The sequence below is a fragment of the Triturus cristatus genome, chromosome 4_1 (genome assembly GCF_964204655.1).
Source record: "Triturus cristatus chromosome 4_1, aTriCri1.1, whole genome shotgun sequence".
Lineage (NCBI taxonomy): Eukaryota > Metazoa > Chordata > Amphibia > Caudata > Salamandridae > Triturus > Triturus cristatus.
In genome coordinates this window covers 547,715,595-547,741,789 of record NC_140585.1, presented here as the reverse complement: position 1 = coordinate 547,741,789, position 26,195 = coordinate 547,715,595, and the positions used below count along the sequence as shown (strand labels likewise).

General features: G+C 44.7%; 1 protein-coding gene across 1 annotated transcript in view; it reads right to left on the bottom strand.

The window, feature by feature from the left end:
• The window catches only part of ECHDC3 (enoyl-CoA hydratase domain containing 3), a 162,119-nt gene that overhangs the window by 10,808 nt on the left and 125,116 nt on the right, over positions 1 to 26,195 (bottom strand). Inside the window, exon 4 of the mRNA XM_085652857.1 lies at positions 1,528 to 1,728. Within this exon, the coding sequence (XP_085508983.1) occupies positions 1,528 to 1,728 (201 nt within the window). The remainder of the gene's footprint in view (positions 1 to 1,527; positions 1,729 to 26,195) is intronic.

Here is a 26,195-nt window from a genome sequence, read left to right as displayed (position 1 = left end):
AATCCCAATTTCCTAGTAGGCAATTCAGCTTTTCACATTTTAAAGGTTGATAAAATGAATGCCGCTGAGTTGGGTGGAAATAACCCGCGTTATTTAGAGTACAACTTAACTGCAAGGCTGTGGTAAAAAACAAAACTATGTTGAAGCCACTAAAGCCCTTATTACATGTTGGCACAAATCACGATTAGGATGCAAACTCCAGTTTACACCAAACGAACAACAACTCGGATGTTTCCTGCATATTCCATGATGTTTACCCTCAAAATGTCACCACATAAAGCCAAGGGTAAACCATGGCACCACACTGAGTAAATCTGAGTTTGTGCATCTCAGAACGAAGGAAAACAGGCGCATTCAGCATGTTTTCTACTAATCTGAAGTATGAAGTTTGCAATACTGAAGAAACTGTGCACTAGGTAAATGAAAAAACCTGTGGTATGGGTACGCAATTAACCCAGGGGATTGTGCTAAATCTGGAATAAGGCCTTAATTTTATATCCTACAGAAATCATTTGTAAGTGCTTGCTAGGAGATGTCATTGTTGTTTTAAACGGAACTTTTGCAAACATTGCATAAATCAAAACAATGCATTTGCAGGTGGTGTGAAGAAAACGCTTTTGCCACAAGTTTTAGGTGCTGAAGGTATACTTCCAAAACATTTAGGAACAGATGTATGTAGGAACCGTTTTGTGATTCCCTAATTGCGAATCTTTGCAATTCGCAATTAGGAAATAGCAACATGGCATGTATGAAAGCATGTTTAACACTTTCTGCGATTCCTAGCGGGTCGCAAATGACCTACCTCATAAACATTAATGATGTAGATCGCATTTTGCGACCCTCTAGGAATCGCTAAAATCACTGGGATGGCGGCCTGCTGGGGTCAGCAAACCACCATGTCCGTGATTGCTTTTAACTAAAGCAATCAACTTTTTTTTTTAAATAAATGCAGACCGTTTTCCTTAAAGGAAAACTGGTTGCATTTAAAAAACAAAAATCAAAATTTCTCTTTTCATTTTCTAAGAGCAGGCAGTGTCCCTGGGACCACTGCCTGCTTTGAAAAAACGTTTGCTGCCATTGCCAAAGGGGAAGGAGTCTCTTGGGGGACACTTCCCATTTGCGACTGGGTTACCACCTACTTGAAGTAGGTGGTAAAATGTGAATGTTTTGCGACCGCATTCAAGGTCACAAAACATTCTTACATACCATTAGGATTCGCTATTTGGAAGGGATGCCCTAAACACACCCCTTCCAAATAGCGAATCACAAACCCATTATGTGATTCAGTAACAGGTTACCGAATCATAAAATAGGGTTTGATACAAGTAAGAAGCATTTTTTGCGTTTGCAAACGGCCATTTGCGAACACAAAAATGTTTGATACTTGTGGCCCTTGCTCTCACATGAAGCGATCAAATAGCATGTGATTTCACCACAATTTAAAAAACACGGCATACACGCTTTGTGAACTCGGCATATTTAGTTTCCTTCTTATGAAATAGTTTCCTTTGAGCGCCTTTGGCTTACCTTTCTAGGAACAGATCTTCCTAGGGCAACTGCTGGTGTTGAACAGAACAGCCCTACATTCACCCCAGGAGTAGCAAATCTAGATGTTTCACTTGCTACTGCCATATCACAGCTTGCCACGAGTTGGCAGCCTGCTGCTGTAGCCAGCCCATTAACCATGGCAATTACTGGAACAGGAATCTTTGGAATTGAGGTCATGACCTAAGCAGAAAGAAACAGCAAACATTAGGCACAGGCCAACTGTGATGGGCTCCTCCGAATAAAATCAGCAGTATGAATAATCCTCCAGTCATCATTATGATACGTGTAAAAAGAATAGCTTCATCGGTGTATACATTAGGCATGACTAACTAGTCAAAATAACATCTATCGTGCTGTTGCAAAACAAACGTGCAAAACCAATAGGTCTGGCTGTGTCTTCGCGTAATATTTGATACCAGTTGGATGGCTTTGCGTGTGTTACAAGCAAACACAATAAGATGATGGACGGAGCGCTGAAACATTTCAGACACCCTCAGTCACTATTAGATCTGGGTTGAACCCATCATCGTTCTTTTGCTCACTTCGCCACCCAAGTTCAGACCCAGCCATATGCAAATCAGTCTCAACCCTGTTCCTCATGGGAACAGTCCAGCCCGAACTGCCAAGCTAGTTCTTCGGTAGACCGAAAACAAACATCCTGTCACCGATTTCAGGGTAACACCTTTCATCAGCCAGGCTAGCTTGAATCCAGTGGAAAAGTGAGCAAGGGTCCCATGTGCTTGTTAAAATTTAAAAATGCGCATGAGCAGCTGGCAGATATAAACATACACAGTAGAAGGGGTGAAGGAAGATTGTGTAGGGTTATCGGTTTGTTATCAGTCATAAAGCCCACACTGCAGTAGTGACAAGTTTAAAATAATTGTAGAGGGGAAACAATTTTTAGCAAGCCTCCTCTGTAATAAACTAGAGCTCCTGGTCGCTTACAACCACAGGCCCCTGTTTCTGATTCCATGCACTGTTGCTACACACGTTTGCTGTTCCTGCAGGAGCGCCATTATGTGTGATATGTCTGCAGAACGAGAAGCTCTGAGCTCAAATCTTGGCTCCACCCACCTAACCATGTTGTGTGATATCGGGCAAAGGGCCAGATGTATCAACATTGCATTTTGCGATTCTATAATAGCTAATTTTACCGATTCGCTATTATAGACTCGCAAAATGCAATGGATGTAGGTTTTGCAAAAGAAATACAGCCTCATGCATCAACCGAAAATCCAGTCGGTAAAATACCGATTCGGTAATAGCTCCTGGTATTAAGTAAAAAATACCCAATCCCAATGCATCAACCCAAAAGCAGAAATCGCTATTTAAGGAATCCTTAAATAGCGATTCTTTAAATAGGGATTCCTTAAATACCGATTCCTTAAATAGCGATTGCATTTAAGGAATCCCAAAGTGAGATTCCTTAAATGCAATGCATCAAAGTTAAAAAATTAGCGATTTCGCTAATAGGGGGAGCAAATTACCATGAAGATGAACTGCATGGTAATTTGCAAAAACTTTGAAAAATGCACTTTTGTGCATTTTTCAAAGTTTCATGTTGCGCACACACATGCCCTTAGAGCATGTGTGTGTGCAACATATGTGCACATATCATTTTCAGGGGTGCAACAGGGTGTCCTTTTGACACCCTGGCACCCTTGAAAGTGCTCCCGCTATTAGCGATTCGGTAATACCGAATCGCTAATACAGACTGGCTTTACATTCATTCCTATGGGCCTCCAAGCCCATAGGAATGAATGGGTAGGTATTCCTTATTACCGATTCGGTATTACCGATTCGGTAATAAGGAATATTAAGGAATCGCTATTTGAATAGCGATTCCTACATGCATAGCCTTTTGCTATTCCTTATTAGCGATTCCTTATTTTTCGCTAATAAGGAATCGCAAATGGCATTGTTGATGCATAGGCCCCATAGTGATTCCTACATATTCCTTAATAGCGAATCGCAAAGTGTGATTCACTATTTGTGTTTACCAAATAGGTACTCCCAAATTGCGCATGCAATTCCAAGGGTGATAGGGGGCCAAAAGGCCACCGTGATGCACCCCCAAAAATGCCATGTGTGCACATGTGGGGCACACACATGCCCTAAGAGCCTGTGTATGCACCACATGGCATATGGAAAATGCAATTTTGTGGATTTTTCTAAGGATTTGCAAATTACCACCAACTTGAAGTTGGTGGTAATTTGAGATTCCTCAATGCAAAGTCGCATTCTGAGAATGCTTCTTGCATTGCATTTAGGAAATCGCAAATTGTGATTCCCTAACTGCATTTGCAAAATAGGTAATCGCAAAAATTGCAATTACCTATTTTGAGAATGCCTTCCGATTCGGCCCGTTTGCAACCGATAAAAGCCTTGATACATCTGGCCCAAAGCCATTTATCTGCACGTGACATGGTTCCTTCACCTTTTGAAATGGAGAGCAATTACATAAAGTTCACCTCGCGAAACACTGTCAGTCACAGGCATTGCCTGCCCTATACACAATTTCATAGTAAATGTTAAGAGGATAAATCTTATACCATAAAATACGTGTTCATCACAAATTACTTTTGAAAGACATGGAAAAACTGGTGGTGTCCAAAGAGTTACAACTAGGCACATCGAGGCATTTCTTATGTTGCAATGAAAGGAGAACAATTCATGTGAGTTTTACATAGCACCAAGTACCACAATTTGCTGTTTCAAAGCGCTCTTAATCACAAATAATTGATTACCCAAATAACTACACTTGTTTTATTTTATTGGCATTTGTAATGTTAACAGTAGTAGGCCCAGCGCTCTTCAGAAAAGCGCTCTACTTCCCGAATTTCTGACAAAATATTCAGTGAAAAGCGCTCAGATGTTTGTTGTCTAAAGTGATTGTAAATCTGGCCTTAGAGTACTGTGCACGTCTGACCATGTTTTCTTAACACATACAATTCACTGACTTACTCCCTAGTACAATAAATCAAAAAACCTTACAATAACTGAAAACCCACGAAGTTTAGTGGATAAGGAGAGTTTATAAGTGGCGCCTCGCCTATTTCTGCGTTTACCTTTTGATAATTAGGACACGTTACACCAAGTGTAATATCCCACCACCACCCTCATTTCCTTACTAAACTCCGCATTTTTTAACTCCACCCCACACGCCCCTTCATCCACCCGCCTACCACACACAATGCTGAAGTTCCATGGTATTAATTAACGCTTACAGTGCTAAAGACTAGGTTCTCCTTTTCGAAAAGGCCAAGTTTACCCTCGAACAGGAAAGATAGGGGTATTATTGTTCCGCTCAAGTGCCCCCTTCCAGATACGCAGGCCTGGCTTGGGGTGTAAGCTTCAAACATCCTTCGCAAAGCAGAGCACACCAATTGTTGAAATGAAAAAATACGAATGCCTGATTGAATGACAGTGGGCGAAGAGGTGACAGATTTCAGTTTCAATTGATATGGAGAGTGAGGCGTGAATTGTGCTGAAAACCATGCCTACGACATCGCTGGAAGTGCAAATGCGCAGTTTTTTAAATTGCTATATCCAGCTCCACCAGGGCTCAAATCCTAAAAATAGAAGTGGGGGGACTCACCAAGTTAGGGAGAATGGGTGTGACATCATTATGCTTGACATCACAAGAAGTAATATCACAGCGTATTACAATACAGGAAGTGACATCACGGTACATGACATCGCACATGACATCACAGTAAGTAGCATCACAATCCACGACCTTACAGTAAGTGGCAACAGATCTTAAGCCATCACATATTAGGAGGTCTATAGTGAGTTCATTTGAGTACATTACAATACTTGACACAAGTAGATTTTGCATTAGGGTTGTGCCAAAATGTAAACCCTGCCACGAAAAAATTGGCAACAAACAAAACAGTAAATCTGTTCTACTTAATTGGTTGCAATGTCTGTATCTTAAAATATCTTATGGGGTTAAGGCACCTGCTGCAGAGATCTTTGTGCGCCAGCTAAATCTCAGGGAATAATAATAATGGTGAAATAATTCTGGGGGATAATGTATTGGCTGGAGAGATCAGTGTTTTGCGTAGTCCTAGTTTTGAATCAAAGTAGCATAGAGGGCTGATGTGTCTTCTGCAAAGCACATTATGTAACACTCAGATGACAGATTTTTATTTTATGTAAATGGTGAGTAAATGGTGAGTGGGCTACTTCTTTTAAGACAGAGATCCTTTTGTTACTTGCTGTTCATAACTATAATCCTTCTAATATAGCACAGTGAGGTATAAAGGACATGTGGCTCCTACACCCTGTAACCCTCTCTGTCTTATGTAACAAATCCTCTATATTGATGTACACACTTGATTTATTGTCAATATATAATATGTAAGTGTGATGTAAAGAGCTCTGGCACTCTGCATTGGGATGAGTAGTACTAAAGTGCTTTAAAGGAAATAAAGCATTATGGGGCATATGCATCAACATTGGCATTTGCGATTCCTTATTAGCGAAAAATAAGGAATCGCTAATAAGGAATAGCAAAAGGCTATGCATGTAGGAATCGCTATTCAAATAGCGATTCCTTAACTTTCCTTAATTGCTACTAGCAAATTGCGAGTAGCAATTAAGGAATGCCATCCCAATCATTCCTATGGGCCTCCAGGCCCATAGGAATGAATTGGAGATTGCATGAGCAAATAGCGAGTACCAGTAGGTACTCGCAAATTGCTCATGCAATTTCAAGGGTGCAAGGGTGTCAAAATGACACCCTATTGCACCCCTGAAATTGATCTGTGCACATATGTTGCACACACACATGCTCTAAGGGCATGTGTGTGCGCAACATGAAACTTTGAAAAATGCACAAAAGTGCATTTTTCAAACTTTTAGCAAATTACCATGCAGTTCATCTTCATGGTAATTTGCTCCCCCTATTAGCGAATTCGCTAATTTTTTTACTTTCATGCATTGCATTTAAGGAATCCCAAATAGAGATTCCTTAAATTAAGGAATCTCAATTTGGGATTCCTTAAATGCTATCGCTATTTAAGGAATCGCTATTTAAGGATTCCTTAAATAGCGATTTTTGCTTTTGGGTTGATGCATTGGGATTGGGTATTTTTAACTCAATACCGGGAGCTATTAGCGAATCGGTATTTTACCGACTGGATTTTGGCTTGATGCATGAGGCTGATTGTGGTATTGAAATTAATATTTGTGTTAATACTGGGGCGACCAACACATTTGACATTCTTAGTGTATGACTATCTCTTCCATACAGGGACTGAACAACGTCAGAAGCATATCTCTCTTAAGTACCTATGAAGTGATAAGATGTGAGCCTTTGTTTCCCCTCCACTGCATCTAGGTGTGAGGTTCCCAGTAACTCCCAGCTAGGATACTGCAACAAAAAGAGGCCTAAAGGCCCCTTAACTTTGGCTTTTTTTAAGGGCGAAGCTAGAATTGGACAAGCCACTTCCCCACCTGCACATTGCTGCTCAAAACAAAAGCAGACAATGTGCAGGCTCTGCTGAAAGTGTCTGGGTGCCAGAAAATTACACAAGGAGGAGTTCAGAATATTTCTGTGTATTCTGGGCGAAGTAGGAGAGGAACGTGGCACGCCCCGGAAAATGGTAAGCTTTGCAGCAGGGTAGACGTTGCCTACTCTCTGAAAAACACCTATCACAAAACAGGGGCACATAGCCTGCTCTTTCCCAAGCACTGAAAAAGTTAATAATCCCACTAAACTATGATAAGTAGTGATGGCCTCCGTGCTTTATATGGATTTCTGGTCTGTGGGAGATTGAGAGTTTCTGCTTCTCTCCACCGCTCTTGAATCCTACCGCCTAAGCTGAGTGTTTGGCCCTAATTGCATTCATGACATTCCTTCTGGGTGGGTGGGATCACCTTTTACAACCCCCCCAGCCCCACCTTTCTCAGGGACGGCCTGGCAGAAAACTTTCATGTTCCCCAACAAAATCAATAGGCCGGACTGGTCTGTCCGCCATAAACATTACGAAATAAGAGCCATACCATGGTGTAGTATACAGGACTGAGTAGGCTCTTCTAAATACCAGCGGTCGAAACAGGATTTCATTTAATTTTATTATTTGACTGTGATCCTCAACCTTGTTAAGGGGTGCACCGTAGAGAGAAGAAAGAACTAAGAAAAAACCTTTATTAGGTGAAGCTCACTTGGGATTTTCTTCACAAATTAAAGGGAGTTTTGAAAGAAATTAAAACAAGCATCTGCAATGCAGTAGGTGTCGCATTTACGGGAGGTTGAGCTATTGGCATTGTAAATGACAATGCCTTTTATTTATCTTTTGGTTTTTAAAACATAAACAAAAAGGCATTGTCATTTACAATGCAATAGCTTAAACTCTCGCAAATGTGAGACCTATTGCATTCCAAATGCTTGAAGGCATCGCTCTGCCCCCTTCTGTCTCCCATGGCCCCTGAAGAGCTCCCCATTTGCTACGAGTTAAATAAATAAGCCGATAGTCACAATAGCGCACAAGAGACTCTCCTGTAGTATGAGAAACTCATTAAAGAAAATATTTGCTTACAAACTAAAGAAGACGTACTGTGTAACAACTGAAGTAAAAGGGTCAGTCCTCATGGGAGGTTACAAATGAAGACAAGGCGGTACTTAGGAGGGACCAACAAGCCTAATAACGAATCAGAAACCAGCATTTGTGAAGGACAATGACACAAGCAATGATAAATATTGGCGGAGAGTGGGCGGGGTTTCAAGGACATACTCCTAAACAGCATGGCTCGAAGAGCAGCGCATGTGTTGCCCAGGCTCTACCTAAAAGTAGGCATCTCATTTTAGAAGCTTTGTTATGTTTCAATTGTTTTTTGCCTTGCGCCTCTAAACTAAAGAGACACATCTATACCATCACAGGCCTCTGTGGAATCCATATGTTTTTCAAATTGGTCAACCCTCCAAAATAATCTCAGATTTTTATGTTTTGAGTTCAATCCGCCAAGTACAAATAAGTTGGTAAACACAAATACAAAGAGGTGGACAATCCTGAAAATTCACAGAGAGAGCTGATCAAGGGCAGGGACGTCAAGAGGTCTGACTTGCTTTTAAGAGCACAAGACGAGTCATTAAAAGATTCAGAATGTAAATTGTGCAGCCAACGGCATCTAAAAACACAATACAGATTCTTTTGAGTTAAAAATAGATAATTTCTTGAATGCTTATGTTTCTCTACAGTGCAATGGATATCTCTGCAGTGACATTTAATAAAATACTTTTTAAAAAGCAAGCTTTTTACCACATTCAACAAAACTGCAATAAGTGATTCAAGAGATGTCTCTTGGTCATTTACAACGTATATCTGGGCAATATCATTTTTGTTATGTGGAGCAACATTATTGTCTATTAAATAATTTTTTTTTTTTTGATAATTCTTTTTATTGGCATTTATTAACATAAGCCTACATACATCACATTCCGTGGAGATGAGTATGTTACATGAGTAGCAGAATAGACCGTCATCAATATAGAGAGCACGTTTGCGTCTTGTTCCGTGTAGATGCGGCCTGTGCTGTAGCAGATCTTTGCCCGTAAAGAAAACTGGGGGGGATAACCAAACTGGGAAGTGCCATGGGGTTCTGAATGATTGGGCCAGGTTTATGTCATAAGTCTGCCATTGCCCACTCGATAATATAGCTGCCTCCCACCTAGGGGGGGGGTGGGCGCGTACGCGATCTGGTGTGGGGAACCGTGAGGTACGTCAGGTGAGCAGGGGTGAACCCAACAGGCCTGAGGGTGGTGTGGAGGGTCACTGGGGGGGATCCCCTGCCTTGGGAACCTGTACCGCATGAGGCGGTGCGGTGTCGGGGGTATGTATGTCGGTGACCGGGGCCTCCGGGGTCTGGGATTGTCTGAATTGGTGCAATAGGAGCGCCCATTCGAGAGAGATTGGGACTTTGTGGATACCTTTGGCTTCTTCCTCCCGTATTGCGTCCTCCTCAGCTGCAGCCCATTTAAGAACCGCCCCCACCCATGCCGCAATCGGAGGACCAGTAGGGGACCGCCAGTACATGGCTATACAGCGTTTGGCCAGTAGGTGGGCTAGGAAAACAAAGCGCATTGGTATCTTGTGTCGCTTCCTCCACCCCAGTATACCCAGCGCGCATTCCTCCCCGGTAGTCAAGTGGGTCAGCCCGGTGAGATCTCTAAGCGTCGAGTGGATAGATGCCCAATAGTTCTGAATGCCCGGGCAGGTCCAGAACATGTGGAAAAAGGCTGCGTCCCCCGCTTGACAACGAGGGCAAAGGAAGGTAGTGTCGGGATAAAAGCGTTGAAGGCGCGCTGGCGTTAAGTAGGCCCTATGTAGGATACGAAACTGTATGTTCTTAAATCGGGCGTTCCTGGATACTTTTTTGGGGAATTCTATCGCCCTGTCCCACTCGCTGTCATGAAATGGTCGTCCTACTTCCTCCTCCCAAATGGCTCGGAGAGGTACTAGCAGTGGGGGTGTCAGGTCCCCGATCGGTTTGTACAACCATGTAATAAGGTGTCGACCCCGTCTCATTCGTAAAATTGTGTGGAGAACTGGGTGTGTGGGAGGCTCCCCCAATGTAAGATCAGAATATGGTCGAAAGTGGCTGAGGAGTTGACGGTGAAGCAGGAACTGGCCTGGGGGCAGGTCGTAGTCGTCCATAAGCTGCCGGTACGACCGGAGCTGTCCCTCTTCAAACAATATTTCTGCTTTGGCAATGTCTCTAGACGCCCACTCCCGAAGCATGCGGATGTGAAGAATCCTCCGTGTCTGGGCCAGCCGACTAGTGGTAGTAATGGCGTGTATGGAGGGCAGTGTGGTGCCATGCGGTGTATACGTTGAACGCATATCCGGGCAATATCTACCTGAAGGGGGTAGGTTCGCGTGGGGCGGGAGCCCGGCAGAAGCAGGCGACGCAACTCGGGTATGAGCATACATCCCGTGGCAGTGCATGTTTCGAGTGTGTATCTCTCCGCCATCCAGTATGAGAGCCACTGGAGCTGCGACGCCAGGAAGTAGGCTTCGAATGATGGCGCACCGAGTCCCCCTTGCGTCGTGGGTAGTTTTAGCTTGGCCAGCGCGATCCTGTGCCGCCCCTGACCCCATATTAGAGAGCTGAGGAGTGTATCTAAATCTTTGAAAAAGGAGCGGGGTGGGATCACTGGGAGATTGGTGAAGTACTATAGAAGCCGCGGGACCAGTATCATCTTTGCCAGGGCTACCCGACCAATCGGGGCCAACGGGAGGCTCCGCCAGAACCCAAAAGAGGATCGTATCCCTGCTAGTGCCCTACGATGGTTACCCTAAAAAATGTCGACTGGGGAATGATATAATCGGATCCCGAGGTATCGGGGACCTTCTGCCGCCCAATGCAGTTTCCGGTCCCCGATCCAGACATCTTGGGAGGAGGCGCCTGGATGGAGGGGGTATGCCATCGACTTGTCCCAGTTCACTTTCAAGCCCGAGGCCTCCGCAAACTCCGTCAGGGCGGTCTCGAGCATGGTGAGATCCGCTGTCACATCCCGTATGTAAATGAGGAGGTCGTCTGCATACATGGATACGCAGTGCGTAACGTCCGCTAGTGGGATACCCAAGGCTTGCCCATCCCTACGGAGCCGGACGGCCAAGGGTTCCACCGCGAATAAGGGCAAAAGGGGACACCCTTGTCGGGTGCCCCTGTGTATTGTGAATTCCGGGGAGATATAGCGACCAAGGCGGACCCGGGACGTAAGATTGGTGTAGAGCAGGCGAGTGTAGGCTATGAGTGTGGGGCCTAGGCCTGCCCGTCCAAGGACGGCGAAGAGGAACCCCCACGTTAGAGTGTCAAACGCCTTTTCAAGGTCCAAGATCAGACACGCCGCGTGAGAAAATCGGTCGCCAATCTGATCCTGGATGTGAAAGAGGAGCCGGATATTATGAGAGGTATTCCTTCCCAGAACGAAACCGCACTGGTCCGGGTGTACTAACGGGCGTATGATTTGTGAGTATCTGTCCGCCAAAATTTTCCCTAGAATTTTGCAGTCGGCTGTGAGTAGTGTGATGGGGCGATAGGAGGCTAGGAGTTGAGGGTCTCGGTCGGGTTTCGGGAATGTCACAATCACCGACGCTCTCATGGAGCCAGGTAGTTTGCCGAGTCTGAGCGCCGAGTCTAATACTGCTGATAGACGAGGGGTCAGCTGTGGGGCAAAGGTGGCGTAATATTCAAGTGGGAGCCCGTCAAGGCCAGGGGCCTTGCCGCGGGCCAGTGCTCGTACAGCGCTTGTAATCTCAGTGGTTTGTATCTTTGCGTCCAACCCCTTCTGGTCTTCAGCAGAGATTTGGGGGAGGGGAAGAGGGTCTAGGAAGTGGTCTACGGCCCCTGGGTCGAGAGATGAATGAACAGTGTAGACTGCCGAGTAATGTTGATAGAATGCCTGAAGGATTGTCTATTAAACTATATGTGGGCATTTTAGGTAGCATTCATCCTGAAATCAATTTCTTCAAGGTGGTCCCAGATTTGACAGTTAAGTAAAATGATTTGCATAATATCGCACAGTGTGATCAAATAAAGAAGCTGAGATCTGAACCAAATTTTCCTGGTTATATATGGAGAAATTCAACCACTGGATAAATATCACCTTCTCTGCCAACGGACAATGCTTTGTGTTCAATTATTATCCGATTTAAAAGAGATATAAAAATGTCAAAACTACTTTCTTCCTCAAGGTCAGCGAAGGTATGGGGCTATTTTTAAGTTAATGGCACGCCTTTCCCCTCACTGAACGAAAAGTGCAGAGGGTCACCACCTCAATGACAGCATTTACACCGATTATCAAAACAACAGGACTGACTCTCACTCCCCAGAAGTCTTCAATGAGACGCTTGTGAATTGCAGCTCACACACAGCAAAAATGCGCCTTTTTAGATTTTGAACCAACAACTGTCAAGTGGCTACAATTTTCTTTTTATCTTTTAACACTGCAATAGGGAGGGGGCAAACATAACTCTATTTTGGCTCGCAAGTGCCCATGGGACTAGAGCAGTGGTTCCCAAACTTTTTCGACCTGCGGTTCCCTTGAGCCATTGGCCATTGCCCGTGGCTCTCCACTGTTACTTTTTTTGAAGGGTGGGGGAGATTTAAGCCCGACCTTGGGAGTACTTACATTTTTCTCCCTGAAAATAATTGGGATGAAGCTGATGAAGGTATTATAATCCTATACACAGGGTGTTTCGTATTACTAAGGCAGCGCCTCTAATAAAATATTCCTAGTTAAACTTTTTTGCCCATGCCTTTTTTTATAGTACCCTCTCATACTTTTGTATCCCAGGTACAGTGCTAGATAACACCCCTATGCATGTAGGCCCCATTGCCAAAGTGTTTCTGCGCTTGAAGAATATTTGCATGCACTTCCATTTCTACCCATGTCATATGTGCCAACACACCTGTCTCAGCAGGGTGACTCACGATTTTGTAAACCACATACAGCTTTATTTTTGTTGTTTCCTCCCTAAAAGTGCCTCCAAACCAATGCAATGAAAAACAAATTCCTCTGATTCTTTTTTTAAAAATCCAGCCTCTTTTGCTTCCAAATGTTGGCATTATGCCGTATATCGTGTTTTACTTCCCTGTGCTCAAGGAGAGAGCAGGCTTGTCTGGAACTGTATGCGTAGTGAAAAAATGTGTACTGGAAGTACAAATGTCAATACTCAATATACTTATGTGTTTAATAGACAGGACAACTGTACTTTCCTTATAACTTGGAATGGTGTAAAATGCATTTGGAAAAAAAAAAACTATTAACGAGTAACAAAATAAATCAGGCATCTTCTGCTTACTTGGGAGTGTTGGAATGAGGGGTTCCATTGAAATATGGAGGTCATCTCCCTCGACATGCAATCGATTAAGCACTACGTTTACAGCTTTAGGCATGTCACTTACAAATTATCAACAACATGCATTTAATTCTAATTAGTTTAACTGAAGCCAATAACCCCATCAACATTAAATGCATTAAAGTGCTTGGTGCGTGGCTCCCCAGGCTAGTTTTGACGGCTCCTCAGGGAGCCACGGTGCACAGTTTGGGAACCACTGGACTAGGACCAATCCAGAGCCAGTCATTCAGCTTGAACCTTGCAGATCTTTACAAATACAGTACCACGCCTGCCTATCTTCAGATACAAGCAGTCCTCCATAATAGTGCCAAATAATCCATTTTAACCTTACTATAATATTCAGGGACAGCTTGTTTAGGAAAACTTTTTTGTGATATACCTACGGCCGTACATGTGCTTACGACAACCTCATCTGGAGGGGGCATAGGAGGCTCATTGCCAATAGGCTCCCACAATGGTGCCCAAGAAACAAGACTGTGCTATCTACACTCAGGGACATTTGACTTAATCTATTCTACTGCCGCAACATTTTCTGCGTTAACATGGTAACAATAAAGTGAATCTTTTGCCTTGACAGTGTTAACTTCTGTGAAAATAATAGTGAAATAATGGTGCCATCTTAATTTGATCGACCATTTCTGCTTAATTCCAGTGGCTATGTAAAAACTTTATGTACGTACTAGGTAAACAGTAGGTAGCTAATTTTAAAGTTCGCTAGCAGTAAAAGACACTTTCAAGAACCTTAATTATTGCTTTGGCTTATATTAAATGACCGATCCGTTTCGATTCCGTCACCATTAAAAAAACTGACTTTCTGTTTGTTAAGCACCACTAAGCGCTGTAGGTAAATTACTGGAGGCACTGGGCGCCCTGTAGCACCATTCAAAAAACACGACAACATTACTGCGCTTTTAATGATGGTCAGGAACATTCAATCTAGGCCAAGGTTGGTAATATGGGGGAAAACAACAATTCTTCTATGTTAAACATAATATCGAAAAAGCGGAAAACACGAAGAAAGCACCAGAGTACTATAGAAAGAAGCCAGAATGGCCAATGCAAACACTACCGTATAATGTGCACTGATTAGTTGTAAAGTAATGAGCCCTTCAAGAATCTTTCCCAAACAGAAACGCCTCTTCAGGGGTAGTAAGCGCTGTATAAATTAAGTTACAATACAATGCATCATAAAAGCATGGCAATCCCAGGCTACTAAAAAGGGCATATAAAATAAATAAATTAAATCCATTTAAAGTGAATGCCCTGTCAAAACCTGCAGCCTTCAGACTCAACCTTTATATTACATTTCCCACTTAGTAACCATACCTGAGCTGTAGGGTCTGCCTATTTCAAGCAGGAACCAGGAAGCGCTTACTAGAATGATAGCCAGGCGTAGAGCCACACATCCTGCAACTAAGTTTTGTTTTTTTCGGGTTGAGCCATATGAGAAGTAGGGGGGGGGGGCATTAAGGAAGTTTTAACGAAACAAGACGCAAGTGCTCCATTTTTCAATGCTGGCGAGTAAATATTTCTCGTGATCTTTGAAAAACTTTAAAACATTCATAAGCAGCTGTTGGTTTGCAGGTAAATGAACTGGGAGTTACGTTGCTTAAAAACTCCACCCCGAATATTCGAAAGTGGAATGACCCATCACACAGGAAGTTAGTTTCCTGGCAGGCTCCCCCTAGCCGCCGAGGAAGTACATGAAATACTTTTTTGCTTAATATCGGACTGGGAAACACCGCTGCTGTTTTTACTTGGTCACCAGAATGAAAAGGTACCACGTGCTAATCTTTGCGTCATCGGCCGGTAATGTTGCCTGTGCATTTCAGTTCTTAATTTAGTTGCAGGAATTCGATCACATATACCTGAGTGACATAGGAGACTCCCTCTTTTTCTTGCAAAAAAAGTTTATATAACTTATATTAGGATTTCTCCTTCTTAAAGCTGCCTTCAATCCAACGCTAGATAGTGGGGAAGTTAAAGTCCCCCTATTTCTTCCTGGAAAATCTCCCTCTTAGCTGCTTCCAAATGATAAGCATTTGCAATTCAATCGGACTTGCATTTACGCAAGACCTACTGCATTGCAAATGGTAGTCATCACGGACAACAGTAGGGAGAGCGGGGAGGCACGGACAACGGGAGTGAGGGGGGAGAAGGCAAGGACAACAGGAGTGCGTGCAGGGGAGGGGGAGAAGGCACGGACAACGGGAGTGCGGGCAGGGGGAGAAGGGAGCGAGAAGGCATGGACAATGGGAGTGCGGGCAGGGCGAGGGGTGAGAAGGCACGGACAACGAGAGGGAGAGGGGAGTAGAGAAGGCAGTAGAACCTCATTAAAGAAAATATTGCTCACCGTCTAAATAACACATACCCGTGTAGCACTCAAAGTAAAGGGGCCAGTAACCATGGGAGCATACAAATGATGACATGGCTGTAATAAGGAGGGACTAACAAACCTATAAATGAATCCAAAGGCAGCATTAACGAAGGACAAAGACACAAGCCAATGAAAAATATGGGTGGGGGAGTGGGCGGGGGTTCCCTCACGTACTGAACTACAGCAGAACTTCACCAGAGCAGCGCTTTCCCGCTGACTCTAGGCTCGACCTAAACACACATTGTGTCATAAAGCTTATGGAGCATTTGGCAGTTATCAAATAGTTAGTGATTTTATATTAATGTTGTAAACCTGAACGTCAGCTACAAGTTGCTTTTAGTAATGGCAGGAACATCACTCTTGTCCTTTAATTCCAATGCTTCATAAGAACTGGATTGTTCTCTCTCTTCAGAGGTTAGCTGCAACTAACTCTGTTTAATATTCAAATGCTCTGACTAATTCATCACAGGGACTCGTGTTGGTGCGAATACATCTTGTCCACTGTAGTTGCAGTTTAATGTTTTCCAAATATTTTCAGTCCTTAGCTTGCTTTTTAAATTATTCTTATTGATATGTACTTTTCGTATTTCTTCGTCCATCAATTACAGTTCAAGGGATTGTGAACAGTTCACAATCAGAACAGTTCTAAAGTGCCTCAGTCAGTGCAAATGATAAAGTAATTTATTGATTCGGAATGAGTAATACACAATCCCAGTTTGTTCATGCCCTCCCCACAGATAAAAAAAATTCCAGTTGAAAAAATATGGTTTTGAAACACAGTCTGTGTTTGTTTCGTGAAGCTATGAGATGTAATTTAAATTCAACAAAATAAAACAAAACAAAAAGTAACACTAAACCACTTTAATTGGTGAATATAAATTTTGTATATGTAGCCACTCGAGGAGATATCCATGTCCTGTCTAAACCAATCATATTTGATAAACATTCTGACCTACTACTACCTATTTGTATGTTCCGTTTGTTTTGCACTTTTTGCCATGCAAGCCTCTGGGTTGAACGGTTACTTTAGTTAATTATGCCTCAAAACAACTACTGCCTGTTGCACTTATGAAACATTTAACACATATGACATAAACAGTGCATTTTTGTATAGTATATTTTCTATAGATAAATCGTGGACAAAACTGCATAACTTGGAGAGAAATAACTAAAAACAAACATGTTCTACAAGTTTCACAGACTCGTATGAAATATGAACAGAAATATATTTTGATTTTGCTGCACATTCTTAAAAAGGAAAATGCTACTTACCAGTATGCATCTGTTCTTGGCATGTAGAGCTGCAGAATATCATACTGTTGCATAGATCGCCATCTGGTGTTGGGCTCAGATGCTTGCACCTTGTTGTTGTCTTTGAAGAAGTCTTCTGTAGTCATGAGATAGTTGACTCCTCCCTAGGACGATAGTGCGCATGGGCATCGACTCAATCCTCAGATTGTTTTTCGCCATGATGGGAAATGATAGAGTTTGTAAGAAACAGAAAAGATGTCCATGTGAATGTATCTAAGTAAGATAACACTGGAACAGATACAATTTCCGGGGAGGCGGGTGGGCGTATGATATTCTGCAGCTCTACATGCCAAGAACAGATGCATACTGGTAAGTAGCATTTTCCATTCGAGGCATATGAGCTGCAGAATTCATACTTTTGCATAGACTGTACAGCAGTGTCACCCCTAGCGGTGGTCACCTGTATCTGTTGCAGTGGTTTGGAAAAGTGTCTTAATAACAGCCTGGCCTACAGATGCCTGTAGTTTCGCCTGCACGTCTACACAATAGTGTTTGGTGAAGGTGTGTGTAGTAGACCATGTTGCTGCTTTTCTTCTAGGGGAAAGTTCCCTAAGAATGCCATGAAAGCCCCTAGTGCGAGTTGAATGCGCTCTAGGGGGAATTGTTAATGTGACTTTTGCCTTCTGGTAGCATATTTGAATGCATTGGACTATCCACCTGGCAATTCCAGCTTTGGAGATGGGATTTCCTTTATGAGGTGGAGAGAAATATACAAACAGTTGGTTTGTTTTTCTAAAAGGTTTAGTCCTGTCAATGTAATAAAGTAAAGCCCTTTTGACATCAAGTGTGTGAAGAGCTCCTTCTGCTACGGATTCTGGGTTTTAGAAAAACACTGGTAACTCTACATATTGATTAAGATGGAAACTAGTAAGGACAATGTTTAGGCTCCACACCGGAGACGGTGGCAGTCGGAGTGGAATTATTCTTTTAAGGTCTTCCATAAAGGCTTTTATTATGGGTACTCTAAACAATGACAAATGTTGTCTGTTTTGCAGGTAGGCGGCGAGGGCAGCCAGATGTAATCTTATGGATGAGTATGCAAGATTACATCTTTGTAAATGCAGTAAATAGCAAATGATGTTCTGAATGGAAGCATCTAGCAGGTCAATTTTGTTGTTATTGCAGTAAATGAAGAATCGCTTCCATTTGGCTGCATACCACGCTCTAGTAGTAGGGCGTCTGGCTTCTTTAATAATGTCCATACACTCTGGTGGGAGGTTGAGGTACCCGAACTCTAGAACTTCAGGAGCCAGATTGCTAAATTCAGTTGTGCTCGATCTGGGTGTCTTATCTCTCCATGGTTCTGTGTGAGCAGTCTTGTGGAGAGACGTAGCTTTTGGTGTGGAACTACTGAGAGTTCGAGGAGTGTTGTGAACCACGGATGCCGTGCCCATTTGGGAGCAACTAGGATCATTTTGAGAGACTGTTGATTGAGCTTGCGTACTACTAGCGGAATGAGTGGGAGTGGCGGAAAAGCGTACTCAAATCTGCCTGACCAGTTCATCCATATTGCATTGCCCTTGGACAACAGGTGTTGGTACCTGGCAGCGAAGGTTGGGCATTTTGCGTTTGTGTGTGTGGCAAACAGATGTATGTCTGGGTGAACCCACATGTGGAAAAATGGTTGAAGAACTTGAGGATGAAGTTCCCACTCATGTATCTGCTGTGTCTGACGACTTAGCAGATCTGCAATCTGATTGTGCACTCCTGGAAGATGCTCTGCAAGAAGATAAATGTTTTGCGGAATGGCCTATCTCCATATGCTTTGTGCTAGGTGAGACAGCTGCAAAGAATGTGTTCCTCCTTGTTTCTGTATGTAGTACATTGCTGTAATATTGTCCATGCGGAGCAGGACAGCTTTGTTGAGGAGATGTGATTGGAATGACTTTAACGCTAGAAATATTGCCAGTAATTGTAGGTGATTGATGTGGAGCACTTTTTGTTGAGTGGTCCACCTGCCCTGAGTTGTGTGGTTTGGGAGATGGGCTCCCCAGCCGGTGAGTGATGCATCTGTTGTTAGCACTATCTGTGGAACTGGCTCTAGGAACGGCCGCCCTCTGGAAAGGTTTTGTGTGTTCCACCACTGCAGACAGCCATGTGTGCGGCTGTCCACCAACACCAGATCTGTAAGTTGGCCTTGAGCCTGATTCCAGTAACGTGCTAACTATTCCTGTAAGGGGCGCATCTGAAGTCTTGCGTGAGGTACTATGAAAATGCAAGAGGCCATCATTCCTATGAGCTGCATAAACACTCAAGCTGGAAGGGAGTGTTGGGGTTGAAATTTTGTGATGAGAGTCTGCATACTGGCTATCCTGACTGGATTGGGGTATGCTAGAGCTTTGGAAGTGTCTATTGTGGCCCCTAGATACTGATGTAGGTGGGAGGGCTGTAGGTGTTACTTGGTGTGGTTTGTTGTGAACTCCCAAGTCGTGTAGCAGCTGAATTTTTTGGTTGAGTGTGATGAACACATTGACTGTGTGATTTGGCTTTTATCAGCCAATCGTCCAGGTATGGGAACACATGAATCTGCTGCCTCCGCAAGTGTGCGGCCACTACCGCGAGACACTTGGTGAAGACCCTGGGTGCTGTGGTTACTCCGAATGGGATAACCTTGAACTGATCTTGTTGGTCGTCCACTGTGAACCTTAGATATTTCCTGTGAGCAGGGTGTATGGGAATATGGAAGTAGGCGTCCTTGAGATCTAGTGTGGCAAGGAAGTCGCCGTGTTGGAGCAGTGGAAGGACCTGTTGGAGAGTGATCATGTGAAAATGATCCGACTGTATGTAGAAGTTTAGAGGTCTGAGGTCCAGTATTGGCCTGAGAGTACCATCCTTCTTGGGGATTAGAAAGTACAGCAAGTAAACCCCTGTCCCTTGAAGTACTAGGGGAACTGGTTTTATTGCGTGCTTTTGAAGCATGGAGAGAACTTCTTGTTTGAGGAGCGTTAGATGTTCCGTGGACATTGGACACTGTTTGGGCGGTATGTTGGGGGGAGTTGGATAATTTGTCTTACCCACTTGTCTGTAGTTATGGAATTCCAGACAGGTAGGAACTGTGAGAGTCTTCGTCCGACCGAGTGGAATGGTCTGGAGGTAGTGGAGGGAAGTCACTGTTTGTTAGTGGGAGAGGTACGAGTGTTGTTAACTCTGCCTCTCCCCTTATTGTTGTTTCCCCTGTATACGCCTCTGAAATATCCCTTGTTTGGGGATGTTTGTGTGGGACTTTTATAGGAGGAGGAAGCAGTGTCTGTGCTGATGTTTTTGGATGCGCACCTATAAAAGGAGCGACAAAAGGAGCCTCGTGTAGATGGAGACTGCAATGCTCCCATTGATTTTACAGTCTCAGCATCTTTTTGCATTTTTTCTAAGGCTGTGTCTACAGCGGGGCCAAAAAAGTTGCTCCTGATTGAAGGGCTGATTCAGGATCGTAGTGTGCACTTCTTGTTTGAACCCAGAAATGCGCAACCATGCGTGCCTTCGTAATAACACACTAGTGTTGATTGATCTAGATGCAGTGTCTGCTGCATCGAGGGCACATTTAATGGATGCGTTTGTTATCAAATTGCCCTCCTGAATCAGATCATTGGCTTTGGCCTTGTATTGTTCAGGTAAATGCTGCATTAGGCTCTCAAGCTCGTCATAGTGAGCCCTGTCGTACCTGGCAAGTAATACTTGTGCATTAGCTATCCTCCAGTGATTAGCTGCCTGGGAGGCACCTCTTTTGCCTGAAGCGTCTAGTAATTTAGACTCTTTGTCTGGAGGTGGAGCATCACAGGAGGTCTGAGAGTTGGCACGCTTCCTAGCATTGGTCACCACCAGGGAATCTAAGGAGAGTTGGCATTTAATGTAGGTGGGATCATTAGGGGCGGGATTATATTTTTTCTCAATCCAATCCTCACAGGGTCTTTTACAGACATCTGGAGCATGTTTGATGACACTTTTCAGCATGGGTATTGTTTGTACTGTCCTTTGTGACTGTGCAAAAGTGTCTACGAGGAAATCTTCCTCTGTGGGGTCTGAATGCATTTGGACACCATGATATTGGGTAGCCCTAGCAATGAGCTGACTAAACCCAATGTTGTCATCTGGGGAGATGGCCTTGTTGGGTATGTATCTGTATCAGGAAGGTCTGAAGGATATTCAGGGTCACTGTAGTCGTCCCATGTGTCCTGTGGTATGTTAAGTGTCATCATCAGGATCATTGTAAGGGTCATTATTTCCACCCTCATCCCCTAGGTCATCATCATCCTGTGGTGGTGGTGAGTATGGAGGAGGTATGGGTGACTTTGGAGGAGAAGGAGGTTTTGTAGGAAGATCAGGAAAGAGGGTGTTAATGGTGAAGTTGCACAGTCTTTTTTTCTTCACAGGCACCTCAGGATGTGTGGGGTGTCAAATTTCCTCTTATTCCACGGGATATTGACAATATGGCCTGTTTTAGGGTCCACATGCAATGTTTTTCGTTTCGGATCGATAGGATCCGGGCGAAACAGTTCTTCCTCTTCAGCATCTCCCTTCGGGGGCCGACCTTTTAGGTTCCAAACGTGGTTTCGATTTCGGATCTGGAGCTTTAGGGGTTTTAGAGTCCTTCGGTGTCGAGTCCGAAATCTTATTTCGGATACGATGGTTGTCGATGTTTCTTCGGATCCGAGGCCTTTTGTTCATTCGGTGCCGAAGTGCTCAGTGCCGTGGCCTTTTTGGGGACAGCAGGAGTAAGATGTGTTCCCACTTTCGGCATCAACTGTGTTTTTGGGGCACCGACGTGTGGCTTGCTCGGTCCCGAGCTGCAGGAAGGCTTCTCCTTTGTCTTCGGGGCCGGGCCCGGAGGCGGGGGTACCGAAGTTTTCTTTCGGTCGCGACTAAGGCCTTCAGGCGAAGTCTTGACAGGAGCCTTTGTTTTTTTGGGTGGGGTTGGGGCAGGGGCAGTTGTAATCACTCATTGACCTGGAGTGATGTGGTCATCGGAGTCGGAGTTATCTGCTTCAGATATGATGTTGAGCCCCTCTGAATCCTCTGCCTCTGGAACATCGGGGCCTTCATCGAAGATGTCTTCGGGCACCGGTGCAGCCTGTTGTGCCATAACGTGTTGTCGAGCCCGGCGATCAAAGATCGTTTTCTTGAACCAGAAGGAGGCACAAGCTTGGCAATCCTTTTCTTCGTGTTCAGGCGAAAGACCAAGGTTGCAGACCTTGTGTTGGTCGCTGTTTAGGAATTTATCTCCACACTGGGGGCATTTTTCGAAAGGAGTACTTTCCATTAACAATAGGCCAGAATGGTGTTGACAGGCCCAGCGGCCCGCGTCGACGACCGGAATCAAATTAGAGTTAGCATGTCGAAAGGCATGCGAACGAAAACAATACTGTCTAGTTTGCGATGGTTTGCGCGTCGAAAGGTTAGGAAAACACGGACAGAACCGGAGCGCTAAAGTTACATCCGAACCCGATAGCGGAAAAAAACAATCTGAGGATGGAGTCAATGCCCATGCGCACTGTCGTCCAAGGGAGGAGTCACCTATCTCGTGACTACAAAAGACTTCTTCCAAGACAAGAACAAGCATCCGAGCCCAACACCAGATGGCGATCTATGCAACAGTATGAATTCTGCAGCTCATATGCCTCAAACATTTGTTTTTATAGATTTTAAATACACCCTCACCTCGTCAACCTTAATATTTTTCCGATTTAGTTGCAAAATTTTATATCTCCTCTCATAAAAAATCCTTAGCTAAGAGACATTCACACCCGCAACGCCTATAGCTCTTGAATTGCAGAGACCTATTGGCTTTGTCAATGCTTGTTTATTTTTTCCTGTCCCTCACTGGCAAGTTTTTCCTGGTGATGATGGACAGGAAAAAAAGGCATTATACCGTCTACTCCAAATAGGTTGCCCAGTGTAATGTCCTTCATCCGACGGCCTCTACTCCGTCAGACTTTGGAGGAAGTATTCTGTCGACTGAGCCAACAAGAGCTTCATTGATACAATACTTATGGCACACGGGCTCCAACATTAGGCATTAAAACCGAAGGTTTGGGAAGCATGGCACTACGCTGCATTTGCGATGGAACACTCTTGAGACTTCCAAAATCTAAATCAGGTCCAATGCCACCAAAAGGGGTCAGAAGATGAAGTTTGCGTTATAAGTAGTCAACTGAAAAGGAATGCACAGCAAATTACTGAATAACAGATTCTTTTGACAATAGACTGTGAGAAGTTAGCCTGATGTATGATGTCACTAGTTCTAGTGTACACCTTATATCAGTCCAAATACCCTTATGGTGATTGGTTGTAAAGTCAACCTTATAGACCAGCTATCCTAGTGGTAGCATGGACAAGAGCAGTCTTAGGCTAAACTCTGAATGGCATGTGAAGCCAGCTGTGATACCATATATAATCCCTTGAATACCAAATGAAAGGACACCACAACAGATATATATATAAAATAAAGTGTATTTATTCTAGTCAAACCCTCAGCACTCTTTATGAGATTAGAGGTAAGTACAACACAGTCTTATTTAAGCATACATCAAGTCACGCAGGTAAGTAATACCGTTAGGCCCTAGGGGCCACGCAAACCATATACTAAGTAAGTGGTATAAGGACCACTGTCACGGAAATAGGATAGGCCTAGGCCTAGGGAATCGCTGGGGCTACACTACACTAGCAACAGTTAGGAAGTGGGAGGCCCACAGGATTCAGGTGCAGAGTGGAAACACTCACACGTAATGCGTAAAAGTCGATAGAAATAGTACAGTTTAGAAATTAACAGTTTAAGGACACTTCTGAAGCAGCTAGAGAGTCGAGACTCAGAAACTAGACCTTAGGATAGTCACTACCCTTCTGAGCACCGAAGTACCCAAGTTACCTAGCCCACGGGCTGCGGGTGCATAGGTGTGAACTTGCGTCGGGTTTCGTCGTGGACTTCTATGGATGCCTGAAGGAAAGTTGCTGACAGGCAGTCAGTGAAGAGTGTCCGGTGGATCCCAAGGCTGGGATCAAGAAGAGAGGAGACCTGCAAGCAGAAGGGACAGAGTCAAGGTCACTAGCCAGTGACCACGTGGAACCAGGAAGGGACCAGGCGATGTCGTGAAGATTGCAGGTGAAGGTGAAGCTTGTCGCTGCAGCCACGAGGACCAGGCAACGTCGAGGACGACCAGGACCAGGAGGCGAGCTGTCCCACGAAGGCTCTTGCTGTCGGCGGCGTCGAAGTTGGACTAGGACTCACCAAGCCTTGGCAAGCGGAACCCACGAAGAACGGAGGACTTGCTTCTGGTGCAGACCAGGAAGGTCTGGGGTGCTTCTCTTTTTCAAAGAAGCAGGAGCCAGTCTGGAGGAGCCAAACCAGCGGTGAAGATTTCAGGATGCGTCGTCTCAAAGGCCACTAGCCAGCGGGCAAGCAACCGGACATACGCGGCAAGCAGGAAAATGCAGAAGGGCCCCACACAGGACTCGTGGAGTATGGGGGACTGATCTTCGGTGCAGATGGTGCTTGGGGTTGGGGCTTCTCAATCCCCGGTGCACAACTTCGAGGGTACCTCAGAAGCTGCGCTTGAAGATACTAGCCACTTTTCCCAGGTAGCCGGTCCCACGTCTCTCGTCGCCTCCACGGATCTCAGCTCGGCTGTGGGTGTGGATCGGGGTCGGAGAAGTCTGGAAGTCAAGGCTCTGGTCGGGCTCTGCAGTCGGTCCCTCGTAGAACTTTAGCAAAGCAAAGGGTAGTCTCTTGATGGTGCCTGTTTGCACAGGGTAGCCACTCCTTGGCCACAAGGGAGATTCTTCAGTCTTCTTCTTTCGTCGAATGTCGAAGGTCCAGAGTTTCTGTTCAAGTTGCAGGTTCAGGATAATCTAATCTCCTGGGGCCCAGCTACCACTCTTATACTAATCTGGGGGGCTGGGTTACCTGCTAGGTCACGCCTTATGGGTGGGACCTGGGAGGGGGGTGGTTACACCCCCTTCCCTTTGTCCAGTTTCACGCCAGGACTGGGGCTGTAGTGCCCCAGCACCGGTTTGAACTGGACTATGCATGGAGCACCTTGTGTGCCCCAGGCATGTCTCATTCCTTTCAGCCCTCCCTGCCCCAATACACTAAAGTCTGTCTGGGGAGGTGCTAGGACCTCCCCAAGCAGGAAACCTATTGTCCAAGCCTCCCTTGCCGGGATCACTCCCAGCAGCAGGAGGTCAGACTCGTGTCTGTGGCAGCAGCATCCATTTTGTTACGCTGAGGCTTTGGTTAGAGTTAAACAGCAAAGTAAGATTTTAACATGTCTCTCCCTCTAGAAGGGAGGAATAATATCCTCATCACCAGAAATGGTATGGGGGTATTATTCCAAAGTGTTAGACACCTTACACGACATGTTTTGATACAGCCAAACCATAGTTACCATAACCGTTTAAGATTATAAGGCACTTTAAGAGTATATGGTAGGCTATATCATAGAACAGCTATAAGGACATGGTTCCGAAAGCTGCAGACAGGCTCAGCTCATGCTAGAGCACCATCTCATATGTTACCAAGCACTCTACCTCCAGGATTGTCAAGGCCTGCCATAGGAGTGACTGATAGGTACACATGTGTCTATATATAAGGGTAGATATAGGCATACTATATCTAAGCAAGGGGTGATTACACGACCTTGCCCCAGCTGAGTGATCAGCCAGTTGTGTCTGATTGGAAGGCCAGACCAGGGGTGGCATAATACATGCTGCAGCCCCTGGGAGGCCTAGGATACACCTATGCCCTGGGTACCTAGGGTACACTGTACAGGGTCCAATAAGGTGATCCTTACCAATTGGGAATGTACCTAGGGTACATGGAGTCCATTTTAAAGAGAAAGCAGACAGCCTGAGACCCTGAATGGCAGGATCTCAGGCCAACTAAGTCGAAAAACCAGCTAGACACTAGGCAAAAAGTTGGGGGTAACCATAGTCAGATATCCACCTTCCTACACAACCCCCCACAAACGAAAGGAGATAAGGCTGGCCTTGACAAGGTAAGCCTCTATTGCCTAAGTGGCCATATAAGGAAGAACCAGCACTGGCATGGTTACCCCCTGTCTCATGGTCCACTAAGCAATCCCTTATCCTTGGGTGTG